This window comes from Rhinolophus ferrumequinum, chromosome 3 (assembly GCF_004115265.2).
Source record: "Rhinolophus ferrumequinum isolate MPI-CBG mRhiFer1 chromosome 3, mRhiFer1_v1.p, whole genome shotgun sequence".
In the NCBI taxonomy this organism is placed as follows: domain Eukaryota; kingdom Metazoa; phylum Chordata; class Mammalia; order Chiroptera; family Rhinolophidae; genus Rhinolophus; species Rhinolophus ferrumequinum.
In genome coordinates this window covers 12947360-12975357 of record NC_046286.1, presented here as the reverse complement: position 1 = coordinate 12975357, position 27998 = coordinate 12947360, and the positions used below count along the sequence as shown (strand labels likewise).

Genomic DNA, 27998 nt, shown 5'->3' with positions numbered 1-27998 from the left:
AAGTGCATAAGAGGTCAGCGTTGGTTTTCAAGATGGCGGCCCTCAATGTGCTGGTGACCGGGTGTGGGCGGCTGGTGCGAGGGCTCCTGGCAGGCCCGGCCGCGACCAGTTGCGCTCGGCCCCTAGCTCGCGGGTTCAGGGAAGGTGAGTCCTGGGTCCCAGCGACCTCCGAAAGTTGAGAAGAGCAGCACAGGTTGCTTCCGCCAGCTCCCGTGTGCCGCCTCTCCCTCCCTCTCCTTCGCTCAGTCACGAAACGTCGGAGATGCGGGCGCTCCCGGGGTGCTTGGAAGCCCCTTCCAGACCCTGGTACTGTTATCTTGACTTCCTACCCCTTGTGAGTGTCCTCATGGGCGGGTGCGGAGGACGGAGAGAAAGGCCTCTTTAGTTAGCAAAGGCAGAAGAGAAACCTGTTGGAGGGTTCGGAAAAGTTTTCCGTAAGGGTCTGCGTGTTAATTCTCTTCCGTATTCTCCGAACGGCGGCTCCCTTCATTAAAGAATCCCTGGAGGGAAGGACATGTGGCTGCCGTCCCCAGGGCCTCCCTTTCCAGTTTCTCATCTGAAAATGCTGTCATCTGATGGCGGCTTTTTTCTGCCCGGGCCGCTAGTCTCCCTGAGAGGTGGAAGCTGAGGTGGAAAGGCCATTGAACAGCTGAAAGAGGCAAAGGCATTTGGTAGTTTTGCTTTTCATTAATTTTAACTGTGGAAAGGAAGCCTGCTTCTAGCATTGAATTGAGAGCTTTCTAAGGGCCGAGTGCTGCACCGCAAGCTACCAAGGCATTCTGGAGAAAGAAAATACAGCCCTTTGTCTGAGAAGTTAGGTTTTAATTAGATGATATGTATACACTCCAGTAAATGCAAGTTAAGTGTTTACGTGACGAACTAGAGGGAGATTCGGTTACCGGAAACAGCAAACCCAACTGGAAGATTTCAGTAGGGGGTGTGTGTCTTGAACAGGCTTATGAAAGGATGGAATCTGGCGGAGAGTGAAAAAGTCTTTCAGGACATAGCCTTCCTTTGTGCACTGCTGGAAGCAGGAAAGGATGAGTGATGTGCAAAAGAAGTGATGTGGGTTTTTTAAGATTCTGGGATAGTATTGACCAGCGTTTCCTTTAACTAAAGCTGAGATGTATCCAGAGGAAAAGAGTGATCATTGTTTTCAGAGTGAGGAGAAAAGTCCAAAAAGAAGAGCCTAATGAAGAGGCGATTGGATTTGTCTCAGAAGAGGTCCCTTTTTCTAGTTTTCAAACAGCAATTTCAATAGGATGACAGACAAGGAACCCAGTTTGGGGAAATCAAAGAGATAGTTCATGAAGAAATGGAAATAGCAGGTGTGTGAGAAGAATTTAGCTGGGAAAGGAAGATGGAACATTTGCTATAAAGAACAACAAAATCCAGATAGTGCCTGGTTAGCATTAGATAAATTAATCCATTAATAAAGACACCAGAGATATCATGCTGCTAATAGAAAGCACTTGAGTAAGGTGTTTCATCTCTTCCCATGTTGCAAAATAAGCATATGCCCATAACATTTTTGAGTGTGTCTGCCAAGTGTCAAACACTTAATAGCTACAATTTACATATCCTTTATGAAATTCAAAGTTAGAAACAGTTCTTTGCTATGTTCCCAGAGGATAGGCAAGAGGAATAGTTTTGGTGTTTTTATAACGGAATATTCTAGATGAGAATTGTTTCAGTTGGAGAGTTTGTGAAATGATGAACTGTATAATCAGATGGGTCTTTAAAGTCCTCCTTTCCGTCAGTACTTGGGTTGGTTGCTCTTCTGTGTTAGTCATTGTCAGACCTAAAAGCTAAGAAATTGAATTGATGTAACCTTACATGAAAGCACTACCATATTCTCTATTCCTGAGAACCACCTGTCTCCAAAGCCTTTAAAGGAAAGAACTCTCTTGTTGTTCTACCCTTTATGTGAAAGGCATAAAGTGTTACACAGACAGCTAATTAGGGGTATATTTGACACCCAAATAATATTGTACACATAGAATTTAAAGTTGTGGGGAGGAAGCTGGGTATCTTGCTGAAACTGTTCAAGCATCCTACTTTCAGGGTAGCAGATAGTACAACTTAATGTTGGTCAGAATTCATGAGCAGTCAGCACCAGTGGTCGTGCCTGTAAATTCTTAGTCTAAAGCAGTGGTTTTCAGTTGGGGGGGGGGTAGTTTCGTCCCCCAGGGAACATTTGACAATGTCTAGAGACATTTTTGGTTGGCACAACTGGTGCTCTTGGTGGGTGGAGTCCAGGGATGCTGCTAAACATTACGGGGCACAAGACAGCCCCCCACAACAAAGAACCACCTGGCGCAAAATGTCAGTCATACTGCTGTTGACAAAGCCTGGTCTCAGGTTTGACAAGAGAGACACACAAAGCCAAAAAGCATTATTATGGAAGAAGCAAGACTGAAGGAAGACAAAAATGGAACTTGTGGTTTATTAAGTGCCTGCTGCAAGCACTATGCTAAGTTTTCCACATACATTTATTCAATCTCAACAATCCTTAAAGGTGGGAATTACGGACATTTTTACAAATGAGGAAATCTGGTTCAGAGGGGTTCAGTAGGTGCCCAATATCACACAGCTAGTAAGTGACGGAGCTGGAAGTAGAGCCAGCGCTCTTCCCTCTCCACCTGTAAGATCACCTTGGCACTCCCTGGCAGGGCTTCCCTGGGGTCCCCTCCCTTCCCCGGAAGCCCTTGTCAGTTAACTTGCTGAATACCATTTAGTGCTTTTATGAGTGACACGACCAGACTTAGCAAAGACTGTTAGACCTCATTCCTGCCTTGTCACTCTTGGAGCTCTTATGAAGGAAACGTGTTGAAAACAAGAAAAATGAATACATACGAATATCTGATTTTACAGTCATGATCTATCAATGTGTTGAAATGAGTACAGGCTAAAAGGAATTTTCTTCATCTTTTCCAGTTAGCTCAGGGGGCTTTCTGGAAGACCTAGCCTTTCAGGACGTGCTGGCAGGATGGGCAGCCTTATAGCTACCGGAAAAGCTTTGAGAGAGGAGGGGGTGATTGGGGGCTTTCAAGAACAGCGAGTAACCTGCTAGTGGAAAGAGATTTTCGTGCAGCAATAAAGACTCCTCATTCAGAAGCATAGTGCAGAGGGACATTCCCTTGGGCCCAAGGGGAAAGAAGTGGGGAGGTGATGAGAGAAATCAGAAAACTCTAGTGGTCGAATTAAAGATGAACAGAAAGGAGTGGTGCTTGAGTGAGGAAGGAGTTGGAGAAAAGGACTTAATGGCCAGAAATGCAGGCACGCATCCCAAATAGCACCCCGCTCCCTGGCCCTACAGAAGACTGGGGGTGCCGCCTCGTAGCCGCCCTGCCATTCAGTTACTCCTTGCTAGTGTACTTGGGACTTGGTTTCCATGGATCCCTTCCAAGAAGGACCTTGGTCTCTGGGCACTCTGCAGCGGCGCCCTGCACTCCTCCTCATTCATCTTTCCACACTTCCTCCTTTACTAAACAGTTGGCTCTTTATACTGCTGCAGCTCCTGTGTCTGTGTTTATGTGGCCATCAAGGTCTTTCTGCGTTCACTGCAATCTCACCGCAAATGCTGTTTGCTCTCCACTGTTATAATTCAGTTCCCTTGGACTCCATCCTAGGCCAGTATTTACTGAAGCACTCAAAGGACCTCTTTACGAGGCACGGACTTTATTACAGTGAGGTTCCCATACTTGTTTCGGTTCCTTTTTCTCCCCTAGGGCAAAGACTGTGTCTTCCTATTCTGTTGTAACTCCGCAATAGGTGGAGCCGTCCACGGGCGCGCAGCAAATGTGTGGCCTCCTGCAGAACAGATTGTTTGTGTGAGACGTGCCTATCTTCAAAGATGATGGCCCTTCATTCTAGTTTAGAAAACTGCTTCGTTTCTTTCCTGAGTTTACTTGATACAGCCATGGATCAGAACACAAGGGTGATTCCACCTTTTTCTAAACAAGTTTTCTGTTAGTGCCTAAATCTCTTAGTCCAGCTTTTCTTAGCCTCCCCCGCTTATCTTGAATGGACAAGAGGCCAGGGACAAAATGGATCTCAGGTTTTGTTTGGTTTTGACATGTTTGTGTATGCACACTGAAAATCAATACTATTCTGATTCCTAGCTCCTGTTTTCAGAGGCTTAAACTCTCCCAGGGCCTCTCCAGACTCCAGCTGGGCTTTCTGCCCCAGCACTGACACGCCACCCTGCTCAATCTCCATCGCCTGTGAATGCTCAGGTCATTATTTCGGGTTTGACAAATTGTCTCTATCAGATAAGCATCTGCCTAATGTTTTACTCACTCGCATATAGTAAGAGAATTCACTGGCGCAAAGTTGCAGCGTGGGGAGCTTGTGAACAGTGGAACTTGCCACGGGCTTTGATCTCTTTTCCAGGGGCCAGTGGGATGACTTCAGGGTTTGGTCCTTTGCCGGGAGTGATGTGTGTTTTGTTAGACTTGTTTACCTCATGGTTAGGGCCCAAGTGCCTCCACGGAGAAGGGAACCACATGTTTATCCGCTTTGTTTTTCAGGGCATTGTTCTCTGTGCTGTCCCCCCACCTGTTGTTGCTCAGATTTGATCGTCCAACTCGGTGTTTGCACATTTGTAACGTGTCCGGGGTCCCTGGAAGCCCTACGGGGCTGGGGCTGTGCACTCCTGCATCCCCACATTTGTAGGTTGACACAGGGCAGTGACAGTCCCCAGCAGCTGTGCTGGCCTCCAGACTGAGCCCCAGGTTGAGTCTCTCCCACATCCCGTTTAGGCTGGTCTCTGAACAAGTAGGTCTGTGTGTGGGGTGACGCATTTTCTTTTACTGGGAGAAACCTAGTTTGTCTTTGAATTGATTAGTAACTCCAGTGTTCTGGAGAAAGCCTCAGGGCCTTTCTGGCCATTGTGACTCCTTTGTGTGTCTGGAATTGGACGTGGAAGGGCTCTCAGGTTGGTTGTTTAGAAGTAATGAGTCTTTATGAATGGCCTTGCCCAGAAAACCAACGGGGAACAAGTCCAGGCCGTCTGTGTCTAATTAGGTGCCGGTCCCGAGCTCAGTGATGGCAGATGCCGCTGTGGGACCGTGGGACCCCGGGTGGGTTAGAAGTGCCTCACTTCTTTTTTTCCTTAGACATTCTTTCTTTTTATCGTTTTATTGCCAAAAAAATAGTACACGTTTATTTTAGAAAATATAGATAGGTATGAGAAAAACTAAAATGGCCTGCTACCACCCCTGAGAGGAAAGCAGTATTATCATTTGGGTATGTAGCTTCGGGGTCCGTGAGCCTCCTAACATACTTGTCTAATTATAGGTATACTTAGGGACATGTCTCTAGAGAGAGGTCTGTAACTTGCACTGGATTTGCAACGTTAAGAACCTTAGGCTCTTTCTAATCTGGATTACTTCTTGCCTCGGCTAGAGCTGAGTAAAACTAATTGTGGTAGCCAAGCCGCTGTTAACATATGATTGTAGTATATGGGGAGACAGTTTGCAGCCTGGCTTTGTGGGCCCAAGTTTTCTATTCCAGTAATTAGCAGTCAGAAGGGGACCGTGGCAAGTATTTTGCTCCCTAAACGCTAGCTAGCATTCATTGAGCATCTGCTATGTGCCGGTTCCTATGCTAACAGTTACGGCTTCTCTCTTTCGAAAGAAACTGGGAGAACAAGGGAGGATCTCCAAGAACTTTCTGTTTGATTTTATTTGCCAAATGTGAGCTTTTAGCTTGATTCTTCCTTTGAATATTGTTGAAGTTGTCATTCTGCATCCTGGTCGAGTAAGATACAAAATATGTACAGCGTGATGGATGCGTGCTGCTTACTGTCTTGTCCTCGAGGTTTCTTTTGCCTGCCAGGCCTAAATAGGCAAAGCGCTGACGGAATCCCTCTCAGTTTAGAATTGCAGTACTCTCCCTGACATTCTGCCTGGACCCGGTACCTACAGGCCCCCTGACGCACCCCCCTTCTCTCACCCCTCCCCAGAGTAGATAACAGAATGCAACCCTGCAGGGAGAGGAGTGGAGCGGAGAAGAGGATTGAACTCGCACAGTTGTTCTTACCCAGCTTTAACACAAGGCTCTCAGGATGAGTTTTAGGAGTGAATTTGTCTCCTTGCTTATCCATCGTGGGGCCACTGAGCAGTGTTAGGGCGGTGCTGTATCTTTGATTGCAGACTCTTCAAGGTCAAAACCGTGTTTCTCTTCATGAAAGGACACAGGCAGGGGGTACCTTTGAACGTCTTTCAGTTGCTTTCCCACCCCTCCATTCTTAGGTTGTTACTGCCAGCCATGGTGGGGCAGGAACTTGCTAATTTCCTTGGATAGAACCGAGATGAATCTTGGCTTAGAAAGGCAGAAACAGCGTGGAGACCCTTGACTCCAGAGAGATGATATTACTTGGGCATCCGGGCTTGCCCCCACCCAGCCTCAAGGGCATAGAGCCTCGGCACTTGGAGGTGAACCCTGCATGCTTTCTCTTCCACATGGGGACCGTGGGAGAGTGCAGACTGAAGGCTCCGTTTTTCTGCATGTGTAGCATTTGAGCTGTTATTTGAAACTCCCTGTTCCTTATTAAATGGCTGACCTAATTTTTCCCCTTTATCTCTGTAGTGGTGGAGATCCAAGAAGGGAAGACGACTATAGTAAGTATCGTTGAGTTGGCCACTTACAACCTCTTTAACACTTGGAGCTGCCTGGCTGCTCCTCTGAGGGAAGGAGGGGGCCCCAAACTGGACTCCTGGCTCCAGAATCAGCTCCCTCTGTGCCCATAAATCTCCCAGTCTACTATTTTTCAAGCTATGCGCTGTAGTGTGGTTCATCAGGAACAGTCACTGTACGTGGCTTGAGGCGTCTGTAATTTGAGGAAAGTGGCCTTTTGTATGACAGAGTCTCAGAGGTCATTGCTGATACGTTCTCTGGAGGGTGATAAATTAGTTTTCCAGAGGGGAAACTAAGGCAACGGCAGGACTAGAGAGCTAGAGTCAGTTGACCCAGGGCCAGAGCCTGGATCTCAGCTCCTTTCCTTTGTGCCCAGAATGACTAAGTGATGCAATTAAAAGGTGACACTCTCTGGGCCCTGGGCTCACTAGCTAGCACCCTGGCTTGTCTGCTAGTGAGGAAGCTGGAACAATTCTGTATCTGCCCACTGTCCCCTTTCCCTCATTGGGCCCATCTCACCTCCCTTCCTCCAGGAGTCACGGGGCCAAGATTAGCCTCTAATCCCTAAAAGACAATGTTGTTTTCACACGCCTTCCATGCCTCCGGCAAATCCTCAGCCGCTCCACAGAGCTCCCAAAAGCCTCTGTAACTTCTATGTCAACCAGGGATTTCACCCTTCTGACAGCCAGCCAAGCTCAGCCCTCCCTAGGCAGTCCTACCCCCAGGACAAAAAGCCCTTGGGGTTCCCTCTTTGGATCTTCCTCAGCTTTTACTGCTTGGCCTCAAAACAGTTCTTTTGAGTGGGGTCCCCACCCCCTTAGCACACCTTGTTTGTTCCCTCATTCAAAGCTGAAACAAGCATTTACCCTGTGAACTCTGTGCTGGTGGAGAGAAAACACATCTGGCTTTTGAGTGTGAAGACTGTTTGTCATGTGGGGCATGAAATTGCTATTTGTAGAACGAGCATGGAGACACTGGGCCTAGGAGAGCCTTGGGGGAGGGAGCCCAGCCATGCCTGGAGAGCTGTTACCATGGCTGACGGTTCTGTCTGCTCTCTGGGGTCTCAGCTTCATCTCTAAAGTAAGATCATGATGCCTCCCACTCTAGTTTCTGGGGGTTAAATGAGATGATACACATGACCCATGATTGGCGCAGAGCCAGGCATGTAATGAGTCAATAAGTGTGAGTTCTCCCCCCACAGACCCACCTTACCCCCCTCCCAAGGCCTAACACGCACCTACATGTTTTCCCTAACACACTTCTCCACTAGTTGTGGTGGCCTTGGCAGGAAGGAAGGTAGCAGTGTCCTGCACGGGCCCGTTGCTCCCAGCCCCCTTTCCGTTTTGCCAGGTCTCCCCCAGGAGACATGTCGTTGTCCTCCTACAGCCTCTCAGACCTGTCCCCGCCTCACGCTCACAAGCCATGGCCTCAGTCAGCAAGGCTTTCTAAACTTCCCCTCCTGCAATTGGAGCGGACGCCCAGATCAGTGGTCTGTTACACTTGGTAATTCCAAGGCTGTGTCACAGGATACAGCAGCTACAGCGAAGGTCATTTCGCACGAGGCCCCAGCACGACTGGAAAGGTGGCCATCCAAAATAATAAAAGCAAAGAGAATGGGAATGTATCCTCCCATCTATGTTTTTTTAAAAAAAGAGAGAAAGAGAGGGAAGAAGCGGGAGTGCACGGCTGTCTGCTTGTCTAGGCAGAGACCGGGCTTCTCACCGTGGCATCGTTGGCATCCTGGGCTGGCTAATTCTGTGCTGTGGGGGCCGTCCTGTGCATTGCAAGATAGTTAGCAGCTTCCCTGCTAGGTGCCAGTAGCACCCCATCCCCCAGTCGTGACAATCAAAACTGTCTGAGATGTTGTCCAGTGTCCCCGGGGGAGCAAAATCATGGCAGGTTGAGAACCACTGGCATAGACCCCGCTCTGTAAGATGCAGTTGGAAGCTGCAGTTTCCTGTGAGAAGGACATGTGGGATGGGAGGGAGACTTCCTTTGGACTCCACATCCCTGCGCGGTTGGAAACTTTTTGCCGTGTGCATTTATTACTTTTTCCCAAAGGTTTTTGTTTGAGGAAGGAAAGGTAGCATTCAGCTGACACAGCAAAACCCTTCCTCTTGCCACCAACATTAAGTTCAGTTTCCACTACCCTTGAAGGCCACCAAATCACTTCTTTGTGGCCACCCCAAAGCCCAGGGTACAGCAACTCCAGCCCAGTTCCAGTGGAAAAACCTACTGGCTGTTCCCGCGAGACCCCCAGAGCTGAACTTACCCCAGCATTCCCACCACTGGGGGGCGTTGCTCAAGGATCAGAGTCTGCACACGGCCCTCCCCCTCACTGGCACTCTTTCTCTGCTTCCTAGATCGAAGGCCGCATCACAGGGAGTCCCCAGGAAAGTCCCAGTCCCCCTAACCCCTCTGGCCAGTGCCCCATCTGCCGGTGGAACCTGAAGCACAAGTATGGCTACGAGGTGAGTGTGCACTGGGCGCTGCGTGGCGTGGAGGTCGTAGGCCCTGGTTAACTTAAGCAGTATTTGCACGCCCCCCACACGCCTCCGTAGCCACTGCTGCATCTCATGGAGACACCAAAGACAAGCATTTTGTCCAGTGGCTCTTAACCCTGGCTGCACGGGCGCTTTTAAGGAAAGGCTCAGACCCCACCCCCAGGCATTGAGTCATTTGCTCTAGGGTTAAGCCTGGCCGTCACTCTTTTTGAAAGCTCCGAGGGTGAGTCTTATGTGCAGCCAGGGTTGAGAGTCACTGAATTTATGGTCTGGTCGCATGCGATTCAGACCTCCAGGGCCCTGTACCCCAGTCTTGCAGAGTTGTGTTCCCAAGGGGGATGGAACAGAATCTGACTTTGGCTTTCCTTCTTTTATAATGAGGATCTATCTGGAGAGTCCTCACTGTGACCTGGGGACACACTACTGTCTCTTTCCGCAGTGGAGCTGCATAGACCCCCGTTTGCTCCAGCTCTTCTAGCTCTTGTTTCCCCGGAAGGATAATGACGGTGAAGAACAATAGGTACCCCGCGTTGCATGCGTGCCCTGTCAGGCACTGTTGGAAGCATGTACCTGTCTTCATTCACTTAATTGTCCTTCAGATTTCTGCGGGTGACCTTAAGCACCCTATTTTTAGGTTGCAGGTGATTCAGGCTCCGGGCCAGCCTGCCCTGCAGGTTGTCCCTGTGCCCCTCTGAGGAATGGGATGACTAAGGGCAGAGATCCCGGTCAGGTGGTAAGAGGAGGAGAGGCCACATGCCCATGGGATCTGAACAGAGTGACCCAGCTAATCTCCCAGGCTGGGAGCCTTGGCTTCAGGCCCCCCCTCCCCGGGGTGGAGAGAGGGGGTGTTCTTTCCCTCTGCCCCAAGCCCTTCTGCTGATGGCCGCCTGGAGTAATAGGAAGCTTGCAGGCCATGGGGCAGTATTCGCAGCTGCTTGTTACCTGAAAGTTAGTGGGGTTGTGGCCATACTTGGAATCCCAGCTGAAGATGGACAGGTGAACCCCCACACCTGCCTGACCACCATGGGGCACTCTTCCTACCAGCTGTTTCCAGGAAATCAGACCTGGCTCTGTTTATCCAGCAGAAGAAATCCAATCCCCTCCGAGGTAAAGGCTAAAGTTGTTTTCCTTTACCCCTTTCCACTGAGGACACCATTAGCCGGAGCTGCACGAAGCTGTCAGCTTGCTTGGCAGCCTGCAGTGGGGGAGGCTGGGGCTGTGAGCCCAGTTTATTAGCCCTAGATAATCCAATCCAAGTTCTTTTCATCAGATTCTGAAGATTACAGGGGTGGGAATTAGGGGTCTGGGTCCCTCGGGAGCTGTCCAGTGATTAAAACAAATCTGCGGTTATACAGCGAGACGCCTGCCAGGACAGCAAGTCAGTTTGTGGACACGACTGCTAAGACTGGCACGCCGGGCCCCTCAGGGTGGGCGGGGTGCGAGATGGCTTTTATTTAACCCCCTCAGCCATCCTGTGAGCGTTGGGAGGGCAAATGGTCTCTTATCTTGATTCTGGCTTTGTTTATCCTTGTTTCTGTGACTCATCCAAAGCCGTCTGAATGAAGCGTGAGCATCCATTCACATCTGGTCATGGGGGCTAGAAGATGTGGGATTTAACTTCACAGCCCTGGTACCTCCCTCAGCTTGTATCCTACCCAGCACTTCAGAGGGAGAAGGAGGGGTTGTCTGCATGTATTCTGGCCTGTGACACATAGGTTTTGGGGGCAGAAATGGTACAGATTTTCCCTCTTCTGTGGGATGTGTGACCTGGCCCCCACCCCCTACCTCACCCTAGGAGAAGAACAGACTTTTCGTCATCAAGAAAGATACTGCAGGTGCACGAAAGATTGTTGACACTTCTTGAAGAGTTTCTGTTCTCTAACCTAGTCTATCAAAAGATTATCTCATGGAGGAGCTAGAAGCTCTTGGGGTTGGTCATAGGGTCTGAAAATCTTACTCAGTTGGCATTTATCTTTTGTTGAGGTGAAGGTAGGAGACCTGTGTGCAAAGCTGTTTGTGGGGGGAATAGCCTCAGGTCGGTTCCCAAGGGAGACATCAACCTCCTGGCATGCCAGAGTATGACGGCCTCGCCTGGAGGTCACGTGGCCTGGCTCCCCACCGTCGAGCGCCCACCCAGCTGACCCCCTTCTGTCTTCCATTTCCACTAGGACGTTCTGCTGCTCAGTCAGTTCATCCGGCCTCATGGCGGCATGCTGCCCCGCAGGATCACAGGCCTGTGCCAGGAAGAGCACCTCAAGATTGAGGAGTGTGTGAAGATGGCCCACCGAGCAGGTAGAGGTTCCCCTCAGGGCTAAGAGGGGCCAGAGGGCTGCAGGCGCCATTCCCCACCCTCACCCGTTGCCCTGCCAGCTACCCCATGTTGTAACCCCTCTTGGAAGAGAAACGGACATCCAGAGTCTTCATTAAACGCCCCCAGTGCCAACCTTCCACCCCCTTGGGCTTTCCGTATGGCCCCCAAGAACTGCAGAGACCATCCCCTTATATGCTCTTCCCTCCACTCAGGTCTGTTGCCAAATCACAGGCCTCAGCTTCCTGAAGGATTTGTTCCAAAGAGCAAACCCCAGCTCAACCGGTAAGCACACCTGGGTGTCCACACCCTGAGCATTCCACCTGCCGTTTCCACTGCATCCTGCTGGGGAAGCCATTCGTGGAAGCTCAGGCCACAGCCCAGGGAAGCGCGCTGCTCCTTGGCTGTCCCATCCCGTGCAGCATGAGCACACACCCCCATCAGTCCCACCTCCCCTGCTGGCCTCAGCCTCTTCTTCCCTCCCTGGTAGGGACTTAGCACAGGGGCCAGAAGGCTGAGAAGGTCTGCTGCTTGGGCAGTCGAATGTGCTAATCCCCTGTTGATGACATCATACTGGGTTGCTAGGGGAATGTCAGAGCACTTTACAAACTTTCAGTATCCCAGGACTGGGGTTATTAAAGGGCAAGATGAGGCCTTAAAAATGGGAGGGCCCTCTGGGGCAGGGCCACTGTATACAGCTGTGCAGGTCGTACACGGCAAAACCTCCAGGCAGTACCCATGTAGACTGGATTGTGAATGGTGCTTTCTGGGGTGACGCAGTTACCGACCTGCACAGCTGCACACGGTGAACCCCGAGGTGCTGAAGTTGGAGAGGAGAGGAGAGGAAAGCCCCTCGGTCCGGGAATCAGTCAGTCAGCCATTCGGCCTAAGCAGGGTGGCCCCTCTGGTGTAGGAGCGGATTCCTGTGTGGCACTCACAGCCGGCCTATGGTCTGTTCCTTCCCTCCCCATCTCTGACATGACCACATGCACATACTCCTAGGCCAGTGACCCCTTGTTGAGAGTAGAGCCAGATCTGTAAAACTGGTTTTGGTGTTTCTTCTCGTTATCCCATCAGTGGCCGCTCCCCTCTTTCAGCCTGCCCAGCTGTCACTGAAACTACTCTCTAATTGGGACCAAAAATGGTTGAAGTGAAGTAAGACTTACCTCACCCGACCCCCACAAACCTCCTAGTCTGATTGCCAGCAGAACCCAGGCATGGGGGTGGGAGGCCAGGCAGATACCAGCCACGGGCTGCTGGGCTGGGGGTGCTGGCCAGAGTTGGGGCTTCGTTGACGCCTCGCCAGCAGCCTGGCCCCAGGCCCACGTCCACCTGCACTTCCTACGTTGCTCGCTGGGACATCTGCCAGCAGCCCTGGGGGAACAGGACCGATTAACCTCTTCCTGTCTTTCCCAAGTGTGCTGTGGACCATTTGGGGGTTGAGCCTCCCCCCACCCCCCGACTTGTTAAGAGACAGCAGCAGGCCTAAGGACACAATCCGTCCTGCCCTCAGGCCTTTGAAGTGAGGCCAGGCTCCCTCCCATATATCCGGTGTCCTTTAACGTGACACAGGATTGATGATGTGTGGGGGCCCTTGGGTTGCAAAAGGCCACCCTGGGGGGGAGGGGCGGTCCTGGCTATCAGGGAGGTTGATTCCCATGCCGGAACTTGATGATTCTCTCCAGAGGTCCTTGAGCCGCCATGCACTGGCCCGGGTTCTACTGGGCCCTGGAGGAGCCACACTTCTTCCTTCCCCTGCCCCTTCAGGAGATGCGGAAAGGAGCCTTGGTTCTCCTTGAGCTGGAGTCTTCCCAAATTGCTGGCGGGAGGCCACCCAGGCCCTCCCTCCCCCACCAGCTGGCTGCTCCATGTGGCATAGGCCTCAGGCCCAGGGTTAGCTGCAGCACAGCTTCCGCGGGGCTCTCCAGGGCGGGGGGCAAGAACAGCTGTAGGGCAGCAGCTCTGGGGGCCTCGAGATCTTTTGGGGTCCTGGAATCCCTGGGAGCACTCCTTTTGGGGAGCCTGCTTCCATACCACATCTCTTCACTCACCCCCTCTAGAGTCTGGGAGATGCCAGCCCAGGGGCCCGGCCAGGTGTTCGTTGCCTTACCCTTTATTCTCCCACTGTCCCAGCACCACCAACCATAGAAAAAGCAGTCCCTGGGGCCAGCCCACTCCTCACAGGTCCCCGGTGGGGGCATTGACATTGACCGGAGACGTATAAAGGCTGCCTCGTCTGCCCACGTCACGCTTGGAGTGCAGGCCAGCACCTCCCACAGCTTTCTACTCCTCTCAGAGCTGTTCCCTTTGCGCAAGGCTGAGAGCAGAAGACCAAGGTCCAGGGGAGCTTAAATCAGCAATCGTTTTTCCACTTTTACTTAAAAATTTTCATCTAGGGTGTTCATTTTTTTAATTAAAATCTCTCATTTGAGGGTTTCCAGAGGTGGCTGGGTTGAGTCTCAACCTAAGTGGGCGGAGAGAATCCTGGCCTTTGCCCCGGCTGAGCTTTCGGGATGAAGGGTGGGCCTCTCTGGACAGGACCCAAATTTCGTTCTGAATGGAGTCAACCCCAGTCCCAGCCGGCATGAGCCACTTTTCCGGGAACTGTCAGCGCCCTAGCCATCCCCAGAGGAGGCCAAAGGGCTATGGGTGGCAGCCATCTTTTTCCAGCCCCTCCCACTTACAGGAAGGAACCTTCCTGGCCTGGGTCTGCCCCCACAGGCCTCACCCTTGGCTCCCATCATGGGCTGGGTGAGAGGCAGGGGTCCTACATCAGTTACGGCCGCCCAGGGGAGCTCCCTGAAGGCTGGGGGACAGAGCGAGCCAAGTGGGGAAGAGGGAAGGCTCCCTCCAGGCCCTTCCCTCAGCCTCTCCTCCACCTCCTCCCCCACCAAACGCGCAAACACTGACGACTCCTAAAGATCAAGGGAGCGCGTGGCCCTGGGCCGCCTGACCCTGGCCACACACTTGCAGCAAGAGCCCAGCCCATCTGTTTACAGCACCCTCAGTGGCCGTTCCCAGGAAACGCTGCTGCCCCTCGAGGAAGGAACACTAGTGAAAGGGTTTGGTGGGACAGCCACAGCTTTGGCCCGAGGCGGCAGTGCCCACTCTCTGAGCTCCAGCGTGGGCGCCGGCCCCACAGCCAGCTCCTGGTCCTCCCTCCGCAGGTACCTGACGCGCTGGTCCCGCCGCTCCGTCAAGCCCATCTACAATAAAGGCCACCGCTGGAACAAGGTGCGCATGGCTGTGGGCTCCCCACTCCTGAAAGACAACGTGTCCTACTCGAGAAGGCCATTGGTGCTGTATCACTGACTGAGCGGGGCCTCCTGCGCTCCCGCCCCCTGCTACCCTGGTGGCCCGGATCCTCCAGCACGAGCGTGAGGGTCAGAGGGACCACCTTCAGTGGCTCAGCCTGCCTCTGCCACTGGGAGCTGGGGGCAGGCAGGGCAGTCGGGCCCCTTGGCAGCTGCCGCGGTCTCGTGACTGGCTCGGGCTGTGCTCAGTGCTGGGGGACAGGAGCTTTGCCCAAAGTAGTGACATAAACCAGGCTCATGTCACCCACGTGTGTGTGTGCTCACTGCTTGGGCATTGTGGGGGGTGCTGCCCATTTCCGGCCAGTTACTGAGCACTGAGTCACTGATCGCTTGTGATGAGCCACATGAAAGCACCCAGAGGGGCTTCCTGGGCCAAACAGATTCCCATCCTCTTTTTTGACAGCTGGTAGCCGTGGGCTGGGGGCTGCGAGGAGGGGATTTGGGCCGCCTGGCCATGTGCGGCTCTCCTCTGAGTCCGAGAGCTGCCTTCCTCGGGGCCCCTGGCTGTCACCTTCTCTGACCCTCTGCCACTTGCTTTAGAGCCGGGTCTCCCAGCTCCTCCGTAGACCTCTCCTCAAAGCCTGGACACCAGGTGGAGGTGGAGAGGAGGGGAAGCCTCAGGACAAAACAAACAGACCAAGTTCAGGGAAATGTCTGAAAATAATGGATACACGCTACAGAAGAAGTCCCCAGGCTGGCCCTTCCTACAGCATGAACGGCAAGTCTATGTTCTTCTCACCGGTGCCCATGTAGACGTAGCCACAGTTCTTGGTGCGGGGAGCATGGTAGAAGGTGAGGCCTGGCCACAGCAGGCTGCGCAGCACCACCAGGGCATTGCCCCTCTCCATCTGGACGCTCCAGGACCCTGGGGAAGAGGCAGGCCTGGGCTGCGGAGCCAGCGCTCTGCTGGGTCTGCACCCGCCCCAGGCCCCGGTGCAAGGCTCCACTGGGGAAAGGGAGACAATTTAATTATCCCGGCACTTGACTCCTCCTGATTGCCTTTTAGCCATTTCCCTGTTCATTAAAACCGCTTCCAGAGGGAGGGCAAAGGAAATGAAAAGCGGTGAAACTCAAACCAGTGTGTTTTGTTCCTGTCAGCAAGTCTAGTTAAAGGTTGAGTGGGGGAGGAAGCTGAAGCCACAGGCAGAGGGGAGTTGGGGCCAGGCTTGGGGAGACTTTCTCCCGCCCCCTCTCACCCTCTACTAGGGGAAGTCACCAGTGACCTTCAGCCCTAGTAGTTTCCCCCGACTTGCCATTTTGCTCTCTTCCCCAGTCCCAGAAGCCTCTGCTCTGAGACGGCTTAGACCCGACCAGGGGCTCCCATAGAAGTTTGGCAGGAGGGGAACCGGGCTGCAGCTAATGAGCCTTTGTCTATCCTGGGTCTTGCCCCGGTTTTTGCTCCCCAGACAGGAGCAGCCCAGCTGCGGGCTGAGTCGTGCAGCCATGAGGACTTGGCGAGAAGGGCCGGATCCATCTCCAGGACTGAGGGAGGGAGCCGCTGTGTGGGAGGAAGGAGCCTGGGAAAATCGCCTCTGGATGCAGATCTGGAGCTTCTATTCCCCTGTGCGCCGAGGCCCCTCCCCAGCCCTGCCGCAGCTCTGCTCCAGGCCCTGCCAGAAAGGCAAATGCTTTGAAGGTTTTGGTGTTGGACCAGCCAGTGATGTACTGAAAGCTGCGCTGAGGCCTTCATCAGCTGCCAGCTCAGCCCGGCTGCTTGGCTCCTGCCACTCCGGCTTCCCACAGGCCTCTTCCAACCATGGCCCACCCTGGTCACTCCACACCCAGCAGCCCCACAGCTCAGTCCCCACCCACTGCATCCAAGAGACCTGACCCCCAGGAACCCCTGGCCCTGACAGCAGCTCAGCCCTGCTCAGGGTACCATCACCTGCCCAGATCAAAGCCAGAGCTTCCCAGGTGCACGTAGGTCAGCTGGTCCTGGCCTGCACAGGGAGAGGCTGGCTCAGAGCCCACTGCAGCACTGCGGTGGCCTGCACAAGTGCCACCAGCCATGCATGAGATGATGAAAGGGAGCCACAGTGTGGGCTTGCCTCTGCTCCCCTGGTCCCACGGAGTGCTGGCCAGACTGCGGAGTGCTGGCCAGACTGCGTCAGGACTAAGAGGCCCTGGGTTATGGGAGTTCTGGCTGGGGCACTGCCTAGGAAGGGGGTGGCGGCTTTCCTGGTCAGAGAAGGGGAGTATTTCCCCTGGTTCCTACAATCTTCCTGTCTGGACACGTGAAGTCCTCCACTTCCCAGACCTGCCCTCACTCCTAAAGCCCTCGCCTGTTGCTTTCCTAGTCACTTCTTCCAAAAAACAGGTTGCATGGGGTGTGACGGAACAAAGTGTTCCCAGTGTACTGCATTCAGCCTCTGGCCCCACAGACCCCAGGAAGGTACATCTCCGGGCCCCCCATAGTCCCCCCACCCCCACGCGCCCCAGTGCTCAGAACATCTGCAGACAGTTCCTCCCTGACCTGGGAGCCCACAGTCATACAGGGAGCCCCTTGAACTGAGAAAGGTCAGGCTCTGCCTCACTGCCCCCCAGGGAGGGCAGCTTACAGCCTGCCTAGCCAAATGCTGCCGTGGAGAAACGGGATCCTGGAGTCCCCCAACTTACACCACTCCTCCGTTCACTGTCACCAGCACCTTGGCATACCCTGGGCAAGGGCTGGGTCTTAACCTTCCCTCTCGCCAGCCTGCCCACCTAGGGTTTGGCCACCTCTTTCCTCCAGTAGATGAGGAGGCCCAGACTTACCGGCAGGGGCTTCCCCCAGTCCCACCCCACCCCCCAGAGAGCAAGGAGAAACTGGCAGGGATGCTAGAGAGATACAGTGCCCCCAGCGGGGCAGGGGGGCAGTGCCAACCAGGCAGAAGGGTGCTGGCAGAGTGTGGAAGTGGCACGTGAGGGGCCGGCCAGCCAGCACTACCGCCTGCCCTCCCTTGCATTCCTGTCACACTCCTGTCCTCCTCTGCTTGTTCCTAGCTCAGCGGGTTGCCCAGGAAACACACAGTCTCTCAACGTGCCAGGAGTCACGTAGTGTCTACCTGGGAAGCCAGGCGCTTGCTGTCACCTTCACCCACTTTTCTTCCTGCAACTGCTGGAAAGGCTGGGCCCAGCCAGCTGCGGCCGCCTCTGCGTCCTCCAGGATTCCAGGGGAGCAGCCTCCTGCGGCCTTGGTCTTTCAGCTCACAGCCCCACTCTCCCAAGTCTCCCCAGACCTCCCCACCTGTCCCCTGGCAGCCCCCCCCCCCCCCCCCCCGTTTCTATAAGCTCTGGTTTTTGAGGCCGTGGTGAGAGGACAAGCCGGTAATTAGGAACTCTTGCAATCAGCAGGATGTCCTGCGTGCCCTGGACCTGACGGTCTCTCACCCACCTTAGTGTGGCAACCTCAGGCTGGGGGATGCTTCTCCTAACTACATTCTCCTGCCCTCCAGGAAGAGAGGCCACAAAGCTCTGAGAGTAAGTTTGAGGGGGAGAGTGGGCTGGGCTGGGGATCAGAGCTGTGCAGGAGCAGCAGTGGCTTAAACCCTCAGACCAGCACTACACAACTTGTCTCTCACACACACACAAATGGCCACGGGTCCCTTCTCAGAGCGGCCACTCCCACAATACCAGGGCCACAAAGTATGGTCCAGCCCCCTGGGGGACGGAGGCGGGTGTGGGGTGGTACAGAGGCGGAGGAGGGCCCTGTGTAATTGATGGGCAAGGCCAGGCGCCCTGGTCCGGAAGGCCGAGCACCTGTCAGCCAGGCCTCCACGGGACGGGGTGGAAGGAGCCACCTGCGCGCAGCCGCAGGAGAATGCTGGTGGAGAACGCCGGATTGCCCGTCACTCGCTGGTGCTCTCCTGTTCGCCCCTGCCCCCAGCCCCAGGCCTCACCACCCTGTCCTAAGAGGCCGCTTTCCAGGCAGGCAGGCCCCTTGCTGCCCTCTGCTGCCTGAACTGGGCATTGCTGAGGGCTCACTCGTGCTGGAGCCCCAGCGGCCCTGGGCCTGGCAGTTTCTGAGGTGTGTCAGCCCCAGTTCAGAGTGGAGCAAGGAGAACCCTGCCCCTCTCTACTTCCCAGGACACCAACGACGTCGTTTGGAAGGCACCTTCTATTTTACATTTCCGCTTCCTATCCTTCCTATGTTTCGTTGAATCTTCCCAAACCTCTGTGAGGCACGATCAGTGTCCACCTTATTCACAATGACCTCCCCGGTGCCTGGCCCACAGAAGCTGCTTAGTGGCTATTTGCTGATGGAGTGAAAGGTTAAGGAGCATGGAAGGGCAGAGTACTACCTGGAAATCTGGCCTGATCTGGTGCTCCATCTGTCTCACCTGGCTGCAGCCCCAGCTCAGAGAACTCGTAGCTGTTGCCCTGCTTCCATCATGAGGATGGTTCTGCCTCCAAAGCTACACACTCCCACAAAACTCTGCAGGCCAGGATGGCCCAAGCACAAGCTGCTGAGCTCCTTACCTACCTCCATGGGCACAGAGAGCAGGAGTGACTCCCGGGGCCAGCCTACACCATACGTGCTCACATGTGACACGAACTCCCCCTGAACAATTACCTCAGACCCAGAAAGGAAATGACCCTACCTGGGCAGAAAATTCCATCCCGCCAGCTAATGCTGGTGTCCCAGGGAACTCTTCCTTAGGAATCTGGCCCCACCTAGCAGCCCAGCCCATCCTGCTGCTGTCTGCCTGGCAGGGCGGCCCCCCACCCAGCTCCTACTTTACTGGCAGATAAGGGAGTCTAGGAGTGAAATCAGTCTGCTCTCCCCAGCAGACTGAATCCACACTTCCACCCCCAAGCCATGGCCGCCGCCAAGCCATCATGAGAAAAAGCTGGGCCTGACTTCTTGGAGGCCTTCTGATGGTGTCTCTGGGAGGAAGGGAGCTGGAGGTCCAGAAGCTGTGAGGTTCCCCAAGGCCAGGCCAGGAGCACCCCTCAGGCCCACACACACAACAGGTGCCAGGAGCCCTTTACTTCCAAGGCTCCAGCCCTGAGGACAAAGCAACACGCTGGGGTGACAGATTCAAACCGTCAGTCATCCGTCTGCCCTGAGGCCCACTGTTAGGGCAGAAGGGCTGCGGCCTCTGGCCACTGCGACTCGCCCACATCCTAGGCCCAGATCCTGTACCTTGATGAATTCACTCGCTGACTGGACATAGCAGGGTGGCCCCAGCATCCTGTAAGAAGACCCTCAAAACTCCCTATCACTGCAGGAAGAGAGAGCTGCCTCCTGTATCCCCTTTACCCCAAGCAGCAGGGCAGGCAGGACTGATGGGATTCCCTGAGGAAGTCTTTCCTGGGCCCCCACAGCCCATCTATTCAGTTTTGCACCCCCTCCCCCCAGCTACAAAGACACTTGCACCCCCCCCCCCCCATTGCCCCTCACACTGCACAGAGGATGAGGATCCAAGATGGAGGAGGCACTCTTGCGTCAGCCCCGCTAATCACCTAGCACTGTGGAAGGAGGGCCTCATCCACTGGCCTTGGAGCATCCAGCTGCAGGTGAGAAAGGCTGAAAAGGCAGCACCACGCGGGGCTTTCTGGCCACATCCTGAATCAAGGAGGTGGGGCTGCCGCCCCCAGATTAGGGACATGAAGAGGACATTCCTCAGCCCCTGGTGCAGGGTCCCACCCACCACCACATTCCTGGACCCCATTATCAGCCCCCCAGGGATGTGCGGCCCCCTCCAGCTCCTGGCCAGGATGGGAGCACAGCCTTGGAGGAGATAACAGGAGTCTGGAAAGTGTGTCTCATGGGTGAGAAATGTCCCAGACCTGGCCCCTGCCCCTATAAACCTTCTTTATCTCCCCTGCAAGTCCCGGAGCCCCTTTCGACTATGTTCAGGGAGGCTTGCCTCGAGCGCCCCCACGTGGCCAAGGCCAAAGTACCTTTTCCTTGCTGGCAGCCCTTACGGTAGGATGGACCCCACTGCCTGACCCCTGGGGCACTGCAGTAGCTCCGAAATGGCCTCCGGATCCCTGGCTTGCCTCTTCTCCATCCATCTGTGCTCCACTAACATTGTCACACACCTGCTCACAAGCCACCAGAAGCTCCTACTGCCGTGGTCTCGGCTTCCTACTCTTGGCCCTCTAGGCTCTCCTGGGCCTGCCCATCCACCCCTAAGGCCTTTTTGCCACGAAACATAATAATAATTGTTCATTTTTATTTCAGTCCTTACTATGTGTTAGGCACTGTTAGAAGCAGTTTGTATATGTTAACTCATTTAATATAACAACCAAATGAGGTAGAAAAATACCATTATTCCCCTTTTAGAAATGAGGAAATTGAGGCACAAGGAAATTGAGGGACTTGCCCAAGGCCACACAGCAAGTGGCAGATGCAGGATTTCAGCCCCGGCTGTCTCATTCCAGAGGCCTTGCCTTTAACCATTACTGCCCTCCCACCCCTCTCCTGAGATCTAGCCCAGCTGGACAGCTCATTGCTCCTCAGAAGGCTTTCCGCTAGTGGTGGGGATGACTTGTCCTGCTGTTCCCGTTGTCTCCTGAAAAGGAAACCGTCTACTTGACACCACAGGTAATGCCAGAGCCCTGGGGTCGAATGCTCCAACACTTACTGTGTTCTTGGGTTTAGCTCTCTGAGCCTCTGTTTCTTCATCTGTAAAATGAGGGTAATAATAGTATCTACCTCGTAGGGTGGCTGTGAAGATTAAAATGGGATGAGGCGTGGAAAGGGCTGAATACAGTGCCTGGCACATAATAAGCAGTGTCACTGCTTTTATGAGTTACGATCATTGTCCTTGCCAGCATCAACAACAGAGCCCTCTAGTTCTCAGAAACACCAAACATGGGGAGAGAAAGAGGCAGGGGTGCTGAGTCAGTGCCTTGGGTCTGCCCCCGATTGCCCAGGGCCTGGGCATCTGTCCTGGGGTATAACATCCAAGCAAGAGCATCTTCCCAGGACACGCTCTTCTCTACAGGGGAAGGAAATGTGACCCCACCACCTGTGACCCCACCACCAACTGCTGGATGTGTGCCTGGGCCAGGTGGGCCCTGAAGCGTAGGAAGGCCTGTGAAGCTGTATGTTTTAAGATTTAAAAGTCCCACACCCAGCAGGAAGCAAATGTATAGAGCTCATTTCCTTAGCAAGCGGTTTGCTAGTCAATCAGCACCCACTTATTGAGCACCAACTATGTGGCAAGCACTAGATCTAATCCCAAAGTAACAGTCGAGATGGATGCATGGACAGTATTTTCAGAGATATTTGGGGCAAGAGTCCCAACCTACCTTCATATCAATCTCCATTCAAGATTGATATGAAAATCAGAAGAGACCTGAGAGACTTCCTCTCCGTCGAAGCACGTGGAAGACAATCCTTCCTTTTGTCCACAAACATTTACTGACTGTTTCCCGTGAGCCGAGCCTTATATTGGACCCTGGGGAAGCCCCACCTTCAAGGGCCCATGGTGACCCATCAATTCCCACCTTGGTTCCACTCTCAGAGGAGAATGGCAGGTGGCATGGCCCACTGCTCCGACCTGGGGGCAGATCCAATGTCTTCAAAGTAATAGACGATTACCTTTGGGGATGTCATGCTCCAAGGAGTCCAGGAAGTCCAGGGACGGGTCTAAGTCAGCCTTCTCAAGCAAGGTCTTGTTCTTCAGCTCCACAGGCTCTCTGAAGTGGAAGTAGGAACTGAGCTTCTTGGCTTCGGACAAGGACAGTCCTAAAAAGAGGTGGCAGGTAGGAAGGGAACCCCACAGCTCCCATTCTCTATTCATGGGGACCACATGGAGGGGCTTACAAAGGACTCAGGCAGCTACTGACAGAGAACTGAAGAGAGAAAAGGGAGTAGTGTTCCCTCAGCCCAAACTTGGCCCAGATCCTACAATGAGGAGAGACCAAGGAGGAGGAAGGTGGGAAAAGGCAGGGAGCTAAGACCCAGGTGGCCAAATGCTCCCCCATGCATGGCAGAAAAGGGTCAGCGTCCAGTGACTGGGTAGCCCATGCCAACCACCGAAGCCAGGCCCTTGTACACATTCTCCAAAGTGATGTGGCCACAGCTGTCCCTTCCCTGTGGAAGTGGGCAGGCTCCCCCAGACTCCCAGATATGTGTCCAACTAGAGCTCGGAAGAGACGCTGTCCCGCCCTTGGGAGAGAGAACCCTGAGAACTCACCTTCAAAAGTCCGATTGACATGGACGGGCCCAAAAGGGGTCTTAAACAGGACACCGCGAGGGACGACAGCCACCTCCTTGTCAATCTGGTCGATGATGGACACCAAGCGTGTCTCTTCCTTGATCTGGACCTGGGTAGACAGGAGAAGAGCCGTCCTGCGGGGCACTGTGCCCACTCAGCCCTGGTACAGGGCCCGCTGTGTAACCCTTTGACCTGAATCACCACAGTGTAGATACCAAGTCCCTGGGAAATCATGCTGGGCGAGCCCTCCCTTTTCTCCTGCCAAGATTTTCTCTCTTTCTTCTGAAAATTGGTCTTACGTACTGGTGGTGCAATATTTAAAACTACAAAAGAAAAGCACTCTGTGCCATTTGTTTTTAAGGTAAAAACAGAAAAACAAGAAAAGGAAAATATGTAGAGGTACAGTATTTGCTGAGGTTTGTATTTGCATAAAATGTCTCTGGAAGCACAGCTTCTCACACTTAAATGGGTATTGGAATCCCTGGGAAAGTGCTAAAATGCAGCTCCTGACGCCCCCACCCTCCATTCTGTGTTTCTAACCCCCTCCAGGGCACGGTCATGCTTCTGATCCAGACTGCCCTTTGAATAGCAAGATTTGGACACACACATGCAAAATGGTTACATTATTGTCCCCTAGAAAGAGGAGCTGGGTGACTGGAGGACAGGGATGGGAGGGACACTACTATATGCCTTTCTGTACCTTTGACTTTTGAACCATGTGGATGTGTGACCTCGGAAACCAAAAATGGATACAAAAATGTTAAGAGCCTGTGTCCGTGCCCTTACCCCAGAGCCAGGCTCTGCAAGAGCTGCCCAGCCACTGCCCCCCTGTCGCCCAGGAGCTCTGTTGTAATGGTGTCCCCGTAATTCCTGCGGGGCTGGGTTTTGGATGGCCCGGGCCCTCTTCCTTCAGGCCCTCCGCCTCATCTCGTCGTCACTCACCACTACTTCTTCTTCAAAGACCTTATCGCCGTCGTTCACCGTCTGCAGCTCCGTGTGTTCATACTCGTGGGAGGGGTCCCCCAGGAAGCGGCCCTTCACCACAGCTGTCTGCGCCGCCATCTCCTCTGTGGCAGGGGGCAAGAGGCTCCATTCCACGCAGTTCAGGCTGCCAACAATATCCACGTGACCCAGGTTTCCAGCTCCTCCCTCCCTCAGGCTTCCTGCCACTGCCCCTTCTCCTGAGGGCAAAGGCCCAGAGAAGCTGCTGGAGTCTCACCTTCTCCCTCAGAAGCCGTAAGTACCTATGGTGCATCCCACCCCTATAGGTGATACAAATTCTATTTTACTTTTTAAAAGGTGGCTTACAAAAGCTTAATGTATGCCAAAATTCCAAGAGCTTCTTCCTAGATATCTGGACTGGGAGATTCCAGATGAGTTCCGGAAGCTGAATTTTCCTCAGTTGCGGGTGCCTCTGCTTTGGTGGGCCCCACATTCATGCTCAGCCTGCTTACTGAGCCCGTAGCACAGCCATCTTCCCTCGTTTCTCAGGAAAGCCTGGCCTGGGCTGAAGGACCTGTCCCCCTTTAAGGTCTTCAGGGTCACTCGCCAGCCCAGTTCCTTCTTTCTCACTTCCCACCAAGAGAAGATGTCCTCCCACTCCTGTCTAATCCACTCATGGCCTGCGTCCACAGCCTGGCCTCTGCTCATCTTTCTTCCCTTCACTCTTCACTGGCTCCTTCTCAACATAAAAACTTTTCAGCTTTCTAAAAGAGCAGCCCTCAAATCCATGCCCCTCTACACAAAATGCCCTTCTCCTGTCCCTTCCTCCTCTGCCCCACCTCTGAACAATAATCTCAGAACAATTTGCCCTGCGGAAGCCCTCCCTCCCTCCCCCTCACTTTCACTCTTTGTCCAATGGTCTGTGATGTCTGCCTGTACCCCCCCAAGAAACTGCTTAGGAGAAGGTCATCCATGGGACCTGAAAGCCAACAAATGCATTTCCATTTCTATTTCCTTTTCTATTTCCTTCTCCCTCCTCCAGTGCCTTAAGTATTCTCAGAGATCTGTTCTCTTTTCTCTCTGTAATCTCACCCACCTGACTCCCAGAGCCCCGGCTATTGACTACTTGGAATCCAGAATCCAACCAACCACCTCTCACAACCTCCACTGCTTCCCTCCTGGTCCAAGCTTCCATCTACTCTTGCCTGGATCCTGCCGTAGCCTCCTAACTGGTCTCCCCACTTTCATACCCACTTCCCCTTCAGTGTAGTCCCCACCCAACTGTTAAAACCCAAGCCCCATCATGTCTCTGTGAAGAACTTTCTAATGACTTCCCATTGAGCCAAGTCCTTCCAGTGCCCCTCAAGGCCCTGGATGATTGTCTCTGGCCCCTCACCCCTCTCACCTCATGTCCTACAGTGCCCGCCTCACTCACTCCTCTCCAGCCACACTAGCCTTCATGAGGTTCCACAGACCCACTAAGCACACACCTGCCTCAGGGCCTTTGCACTTGCCTGGGATGCTTTCCCCTCAACTAAAGACATAGCTCACTCAGTTGCTTCAGGTCTCTTCTCAAATGCTACCCTCTCAGAGGCCATCCCTGACCACCCTATTTACAATAGCACCCCATCCTGTATTCTCTATCCCCCTTACCACTTAGCACCAGCTGACATGCGATACATGTGTGTACTAACTGACTGGCTGTCTCTCCTCCCCCTCCACACACTATAATGTAAATTCCATGCAGACAAGGGCTTTGTCTCATTTACCACTGAATTCCTGGTGCCTAGATCAATGCCTGGCACATAGTAGGTGCTGAAGAAATAAAAACTTATGGAATAAAATGAAATGAGCCTCCAATATCTATCTTCAGTCCAAATTTTTCTTCTGGGTTCCAGAGCTGTACTTTCATATGCCTCCTTGCCCCCGCCTGCCTCCCCCAACCTCACACTAGGTCTCCCTCCTTCCTGAGTTTGTTCGGCTTCCTGAATTCTCTCCCAGTGGGTGGCACCAGCACTTACCCAACTGCTTAACCTGGAAGGAGGGGTCAGCCTTGACCTCTTCTTCACCTCCCCATTCAGTCACAAATCTGACAGTTCTACCACTGAAATCTTGCTAACCCGCCCCCTCCCCTAATTCCCTCAGCTACTTCCTCCTTTCAGTCCCCCTCATCTGGACACTGCAACAGACTTCGAAATGCTCACCCACTCAGGTCGGAGCAGGCTCTTCCTGCTTACAGTCCTTCCACGGCTCCCTGTAGCCTGTGGACAAAGTTCAAACTCCTGTGCTTTTCCATCCAGATCTACATAACACCCTTGGCTGTCACTGTTATGTTTACCTACCTGCTGTTCTCCGAAACACTCCAAGCCAGCTCCAGCCAACAAGTTTGCACAACTGTTCCCTCTAACAGGCATGCCTTTCCTCAATACCTTCCAGAGAACTCCTGTTCATCTTTATATTGTAAAGAAGTTACTCCCTTAGTAATCTTAACTGCTCTCTGGGAGAACCCCCACTTTGGTCCCCTTTGTGTATCTGTTCCAGTTGTAACATAATTTGCTGTACTTTCTGGGTTGCACATAGGTCTCCCTCCCTAGGATGTGACTAACATGAAGACAGGAGGAGTCTTAGTCTTTGTAACCCCAAGGTTAGCACAGGATACATCCAACCAGTGTTGGATTGATGCATGGATAGATCAATGAAGCCCCCAACTACCTGTGCCTAATGGACTGCTGGGTAAGGTGGTGAGCTCCCAGCAACGCTGACGGTAGTTAAAAAGCAGTTGGATGGTCTTGTATGGTAGTGTCCAGGGAATTTTTCCCAGTTCTAAATCCCTTCTCTCCCATGCCGAATTCCTTCACTACCTCCTAGAACGCTTCCTGCTGTGAGCCAACAACTCCATTGAAAATGCTTTTTGGCACCCCCGCCTTCCCAAGCTTCTCACCCGTCTCTAAACTGAACTCTTCGAAAAGCCAGGCCTGCTACACGCTTGCACCAGGCTTCTACTCCAGGTCTTCATTCTCCAGGAACTTTCACCTTGCTCCACCTCGGTCCTCAGCCCTGCCTCGATTGTAAACCCACCAGCTTCTAAGTTTCTCTTGCGTCCCCCTTGCTTCAACGCCTAGACGTGTCCTCCCAAGGCCCTCCTTCTCAGACCTTGCCCACCCACTTCCAAGCCCCCTTAGGCTCCCTCCCCTCAGTTCTCAGGTCCCCGGCCCCGCCCCTCGGGCCCTTCCCGATTCCCTCCTAGACCCCATAGGCCCCGCCCCTTTCAATTCCTACCGCGCTCCCACCCTTCGCGGCCCCCCAGTGGTCCTCCCTTCAGTAACGCCCTGCGGCCGGGGCCCGCCCGGGAGCCACCTCCACCTGTACAGTGTCTTGCGCGGTGCAAGCTGGTCCTCACTCAGGCCCTGTGCGATGTAGTAATCGGCGACGAGGCCGAAGATGCGACCCCAGAAGAGCACCCGATCGTAGCGGTAATCGCGTTTAACCAGCGTAAGAGAAGTCAGTAGTGAGGCCCGACGGTCCGGGCTGAGGCCCTGCCCACTGCCGGACGCCAGCTCCAGCGACAGCAGGAGGCTATCCGCATCCATCGCGCTGGAGGCTCAGCTCTACGCTTTCCAGGTTGCTGGAAGCCGTCTCCATGGAGACCCAAAGCTCCGCCCTTCCGTCGAGCAGGAAGCAAGATTCCACCCACCAACCGCCTGTAGCCCAGCGCTTCCCCGGCGTCTGCCCAGCCCTAATGCCCACCGAGCCCTTCCGAAAAGCCTGTGCTTACACTAGCTCCCTCCCTCTTCCTTTCCCAAGCTTGTGAGATGTGTTGTCACAGGATCGGCGAGGTTTCCCCTAAAATAGGTACGCTCCAGTGTGAGGTTGGAGGATCCAACCCAACCCAATTCCGTGGATATTTTTGCCTTTCCTGAGTCCTTCCACATAGTTGACATTTATTGAGTCACTGTATATGCAATGGGGGTTTGGGAAGAAAAATAAACCAGTGATACTAGCTGTATTATTTCACTCCAGTGGTGTCCCTTCTTGGCCTCGGAATTACCTATGAAGGAAATAATTGAAGATACTCTTGGCTCTAAAAGTCTAGGAATCTAAGATAATTAATCCCCCCAAAGCCAGGTCTTACATA

General features: G+C 53.5%; 2 protein-coding genes across 6 annotated transcripts; one reads left to right on the top strand and one right to left on the bottom strand.

Moving 5' to 3' along the window:
• The first annotated feature begins 14 nt into the window (after positions 1-14).
• On the top strand, positions 15-15011 carry MRPS18A (mitochondrial ribosomal protein S18A). 2 transcript variants are annotated; one of them, XM_033102872.1, is made up of 6 exons: positions 15-144; positions 6595-6626; positions 9006-9113; positions 11315-11438; positions 11670-11739; positions 14622-15011. In XM_033102872.1, the coding sequence occupies exons 1-6, from the start codon at positions 33-35 to the stop codon at positions 14764-14766; spliced, it is 591 nt and encodes a 196-aa protein (XP_032958763.1). In that variant the 5' UTR covers positions 15-32; the 3' UTR covers positions 14767-15011. The 2 variants fall into 2 exon arrangements, with proteins under 2 accessions (XP_032958763.1, XP_032958764.1); XM_033102873.1 differs by lacking the exon at positions 11670-11739 and having other exon boundaries at positions 14622-14773.
• Positions 14694-27619, bottom strand: RSPH9 (radial spoke head component 9). 4 transcript variants are annotated; one of them, XR_004422693.1, is made up of 6 exons: positions 27227-27619; positions 23864-24029; positions 22901-23030; positions 22303-22449; positions 15508-16378; positions 14694-14715 (listed from the first exon to the last, which is right to left on the bottom strand). XR_004422693.1 is itself a non-coding variant. In XM_033102870.1 (5 exons), exons 1-5 carry the CDS (start codon positions 27451-27453, stop codon positions 15473-15475), a joined length of 831 nt encoding a protein of 276 aa, XP_032958761.1. In that variant the 5' UTR covers positions 27454-27596; the 3' UTR covers positions 15166-15472. The 4 variants fall into 4 exon arrangements, 3 of the variants coding, with proteins under 3 accessions (XP_032958761.1, XP_032958760.1, XP_032958762.1); XM_033102870.1 differs by lacking the exon at positions 14694-14715 and having other exon boundaries at positions 15166-15633; positions 27227-27596; XM_033102869.1 differs by lacking the exons at positions 14694-14715; positions 15508-16378 and adding an exon at positions 20599-21381 and having other exon boundaries at positions 27227-27611.
• Positions 27620-27998: the final 379 nt, after the last annotated feature.

Bases quoted from the DNA above. Each gene is read 5' to 3' on its own strand.
- MRPS18A (XM_033102872.1), top strand. From the start codon at position 33: ATGGCGGCCCTCAATGTGCTGGTGACCGGGTGTGGGCGGCTGGTGCGA. The intron at 9,114-11,314 runs GTGAGTGTGCAC...CATTTCCACTAG, and splicing joins AGCACAAGTATGGCTACGAG to GACGTTCTGCTGCTCAGTCA. The intron at 11,740-14,621 runs GTAAGCACACCT...CTCCCTCCGCAG, and splicing joins AGCAAACCCCAGCTCAACCG to GTACCTGACGCGCTGGTCCC.
- RSPH9 (XM_033102869.1), bottom strand. From the start codon at position 27,453: ATGGATGCGGATAGCCTCCTGCTGTCGCTGGAGCTGGCGTCCGGCAGT. The intron at 24,030-27,226 runs GTGGAGGTGGCT...TATTGTTGGCAG, and splicing joins CCGCGCAAGACACTGTACAG to CCTGAACTGCGTGGAATGGA. The intron at 21,382-22,302 runs GTAATCGTCTAT...CTCATTTTACAG, and splicing joins GGAGCATGACATCCCCAAAG to ATGAAGAAACAGAGGCTCAG.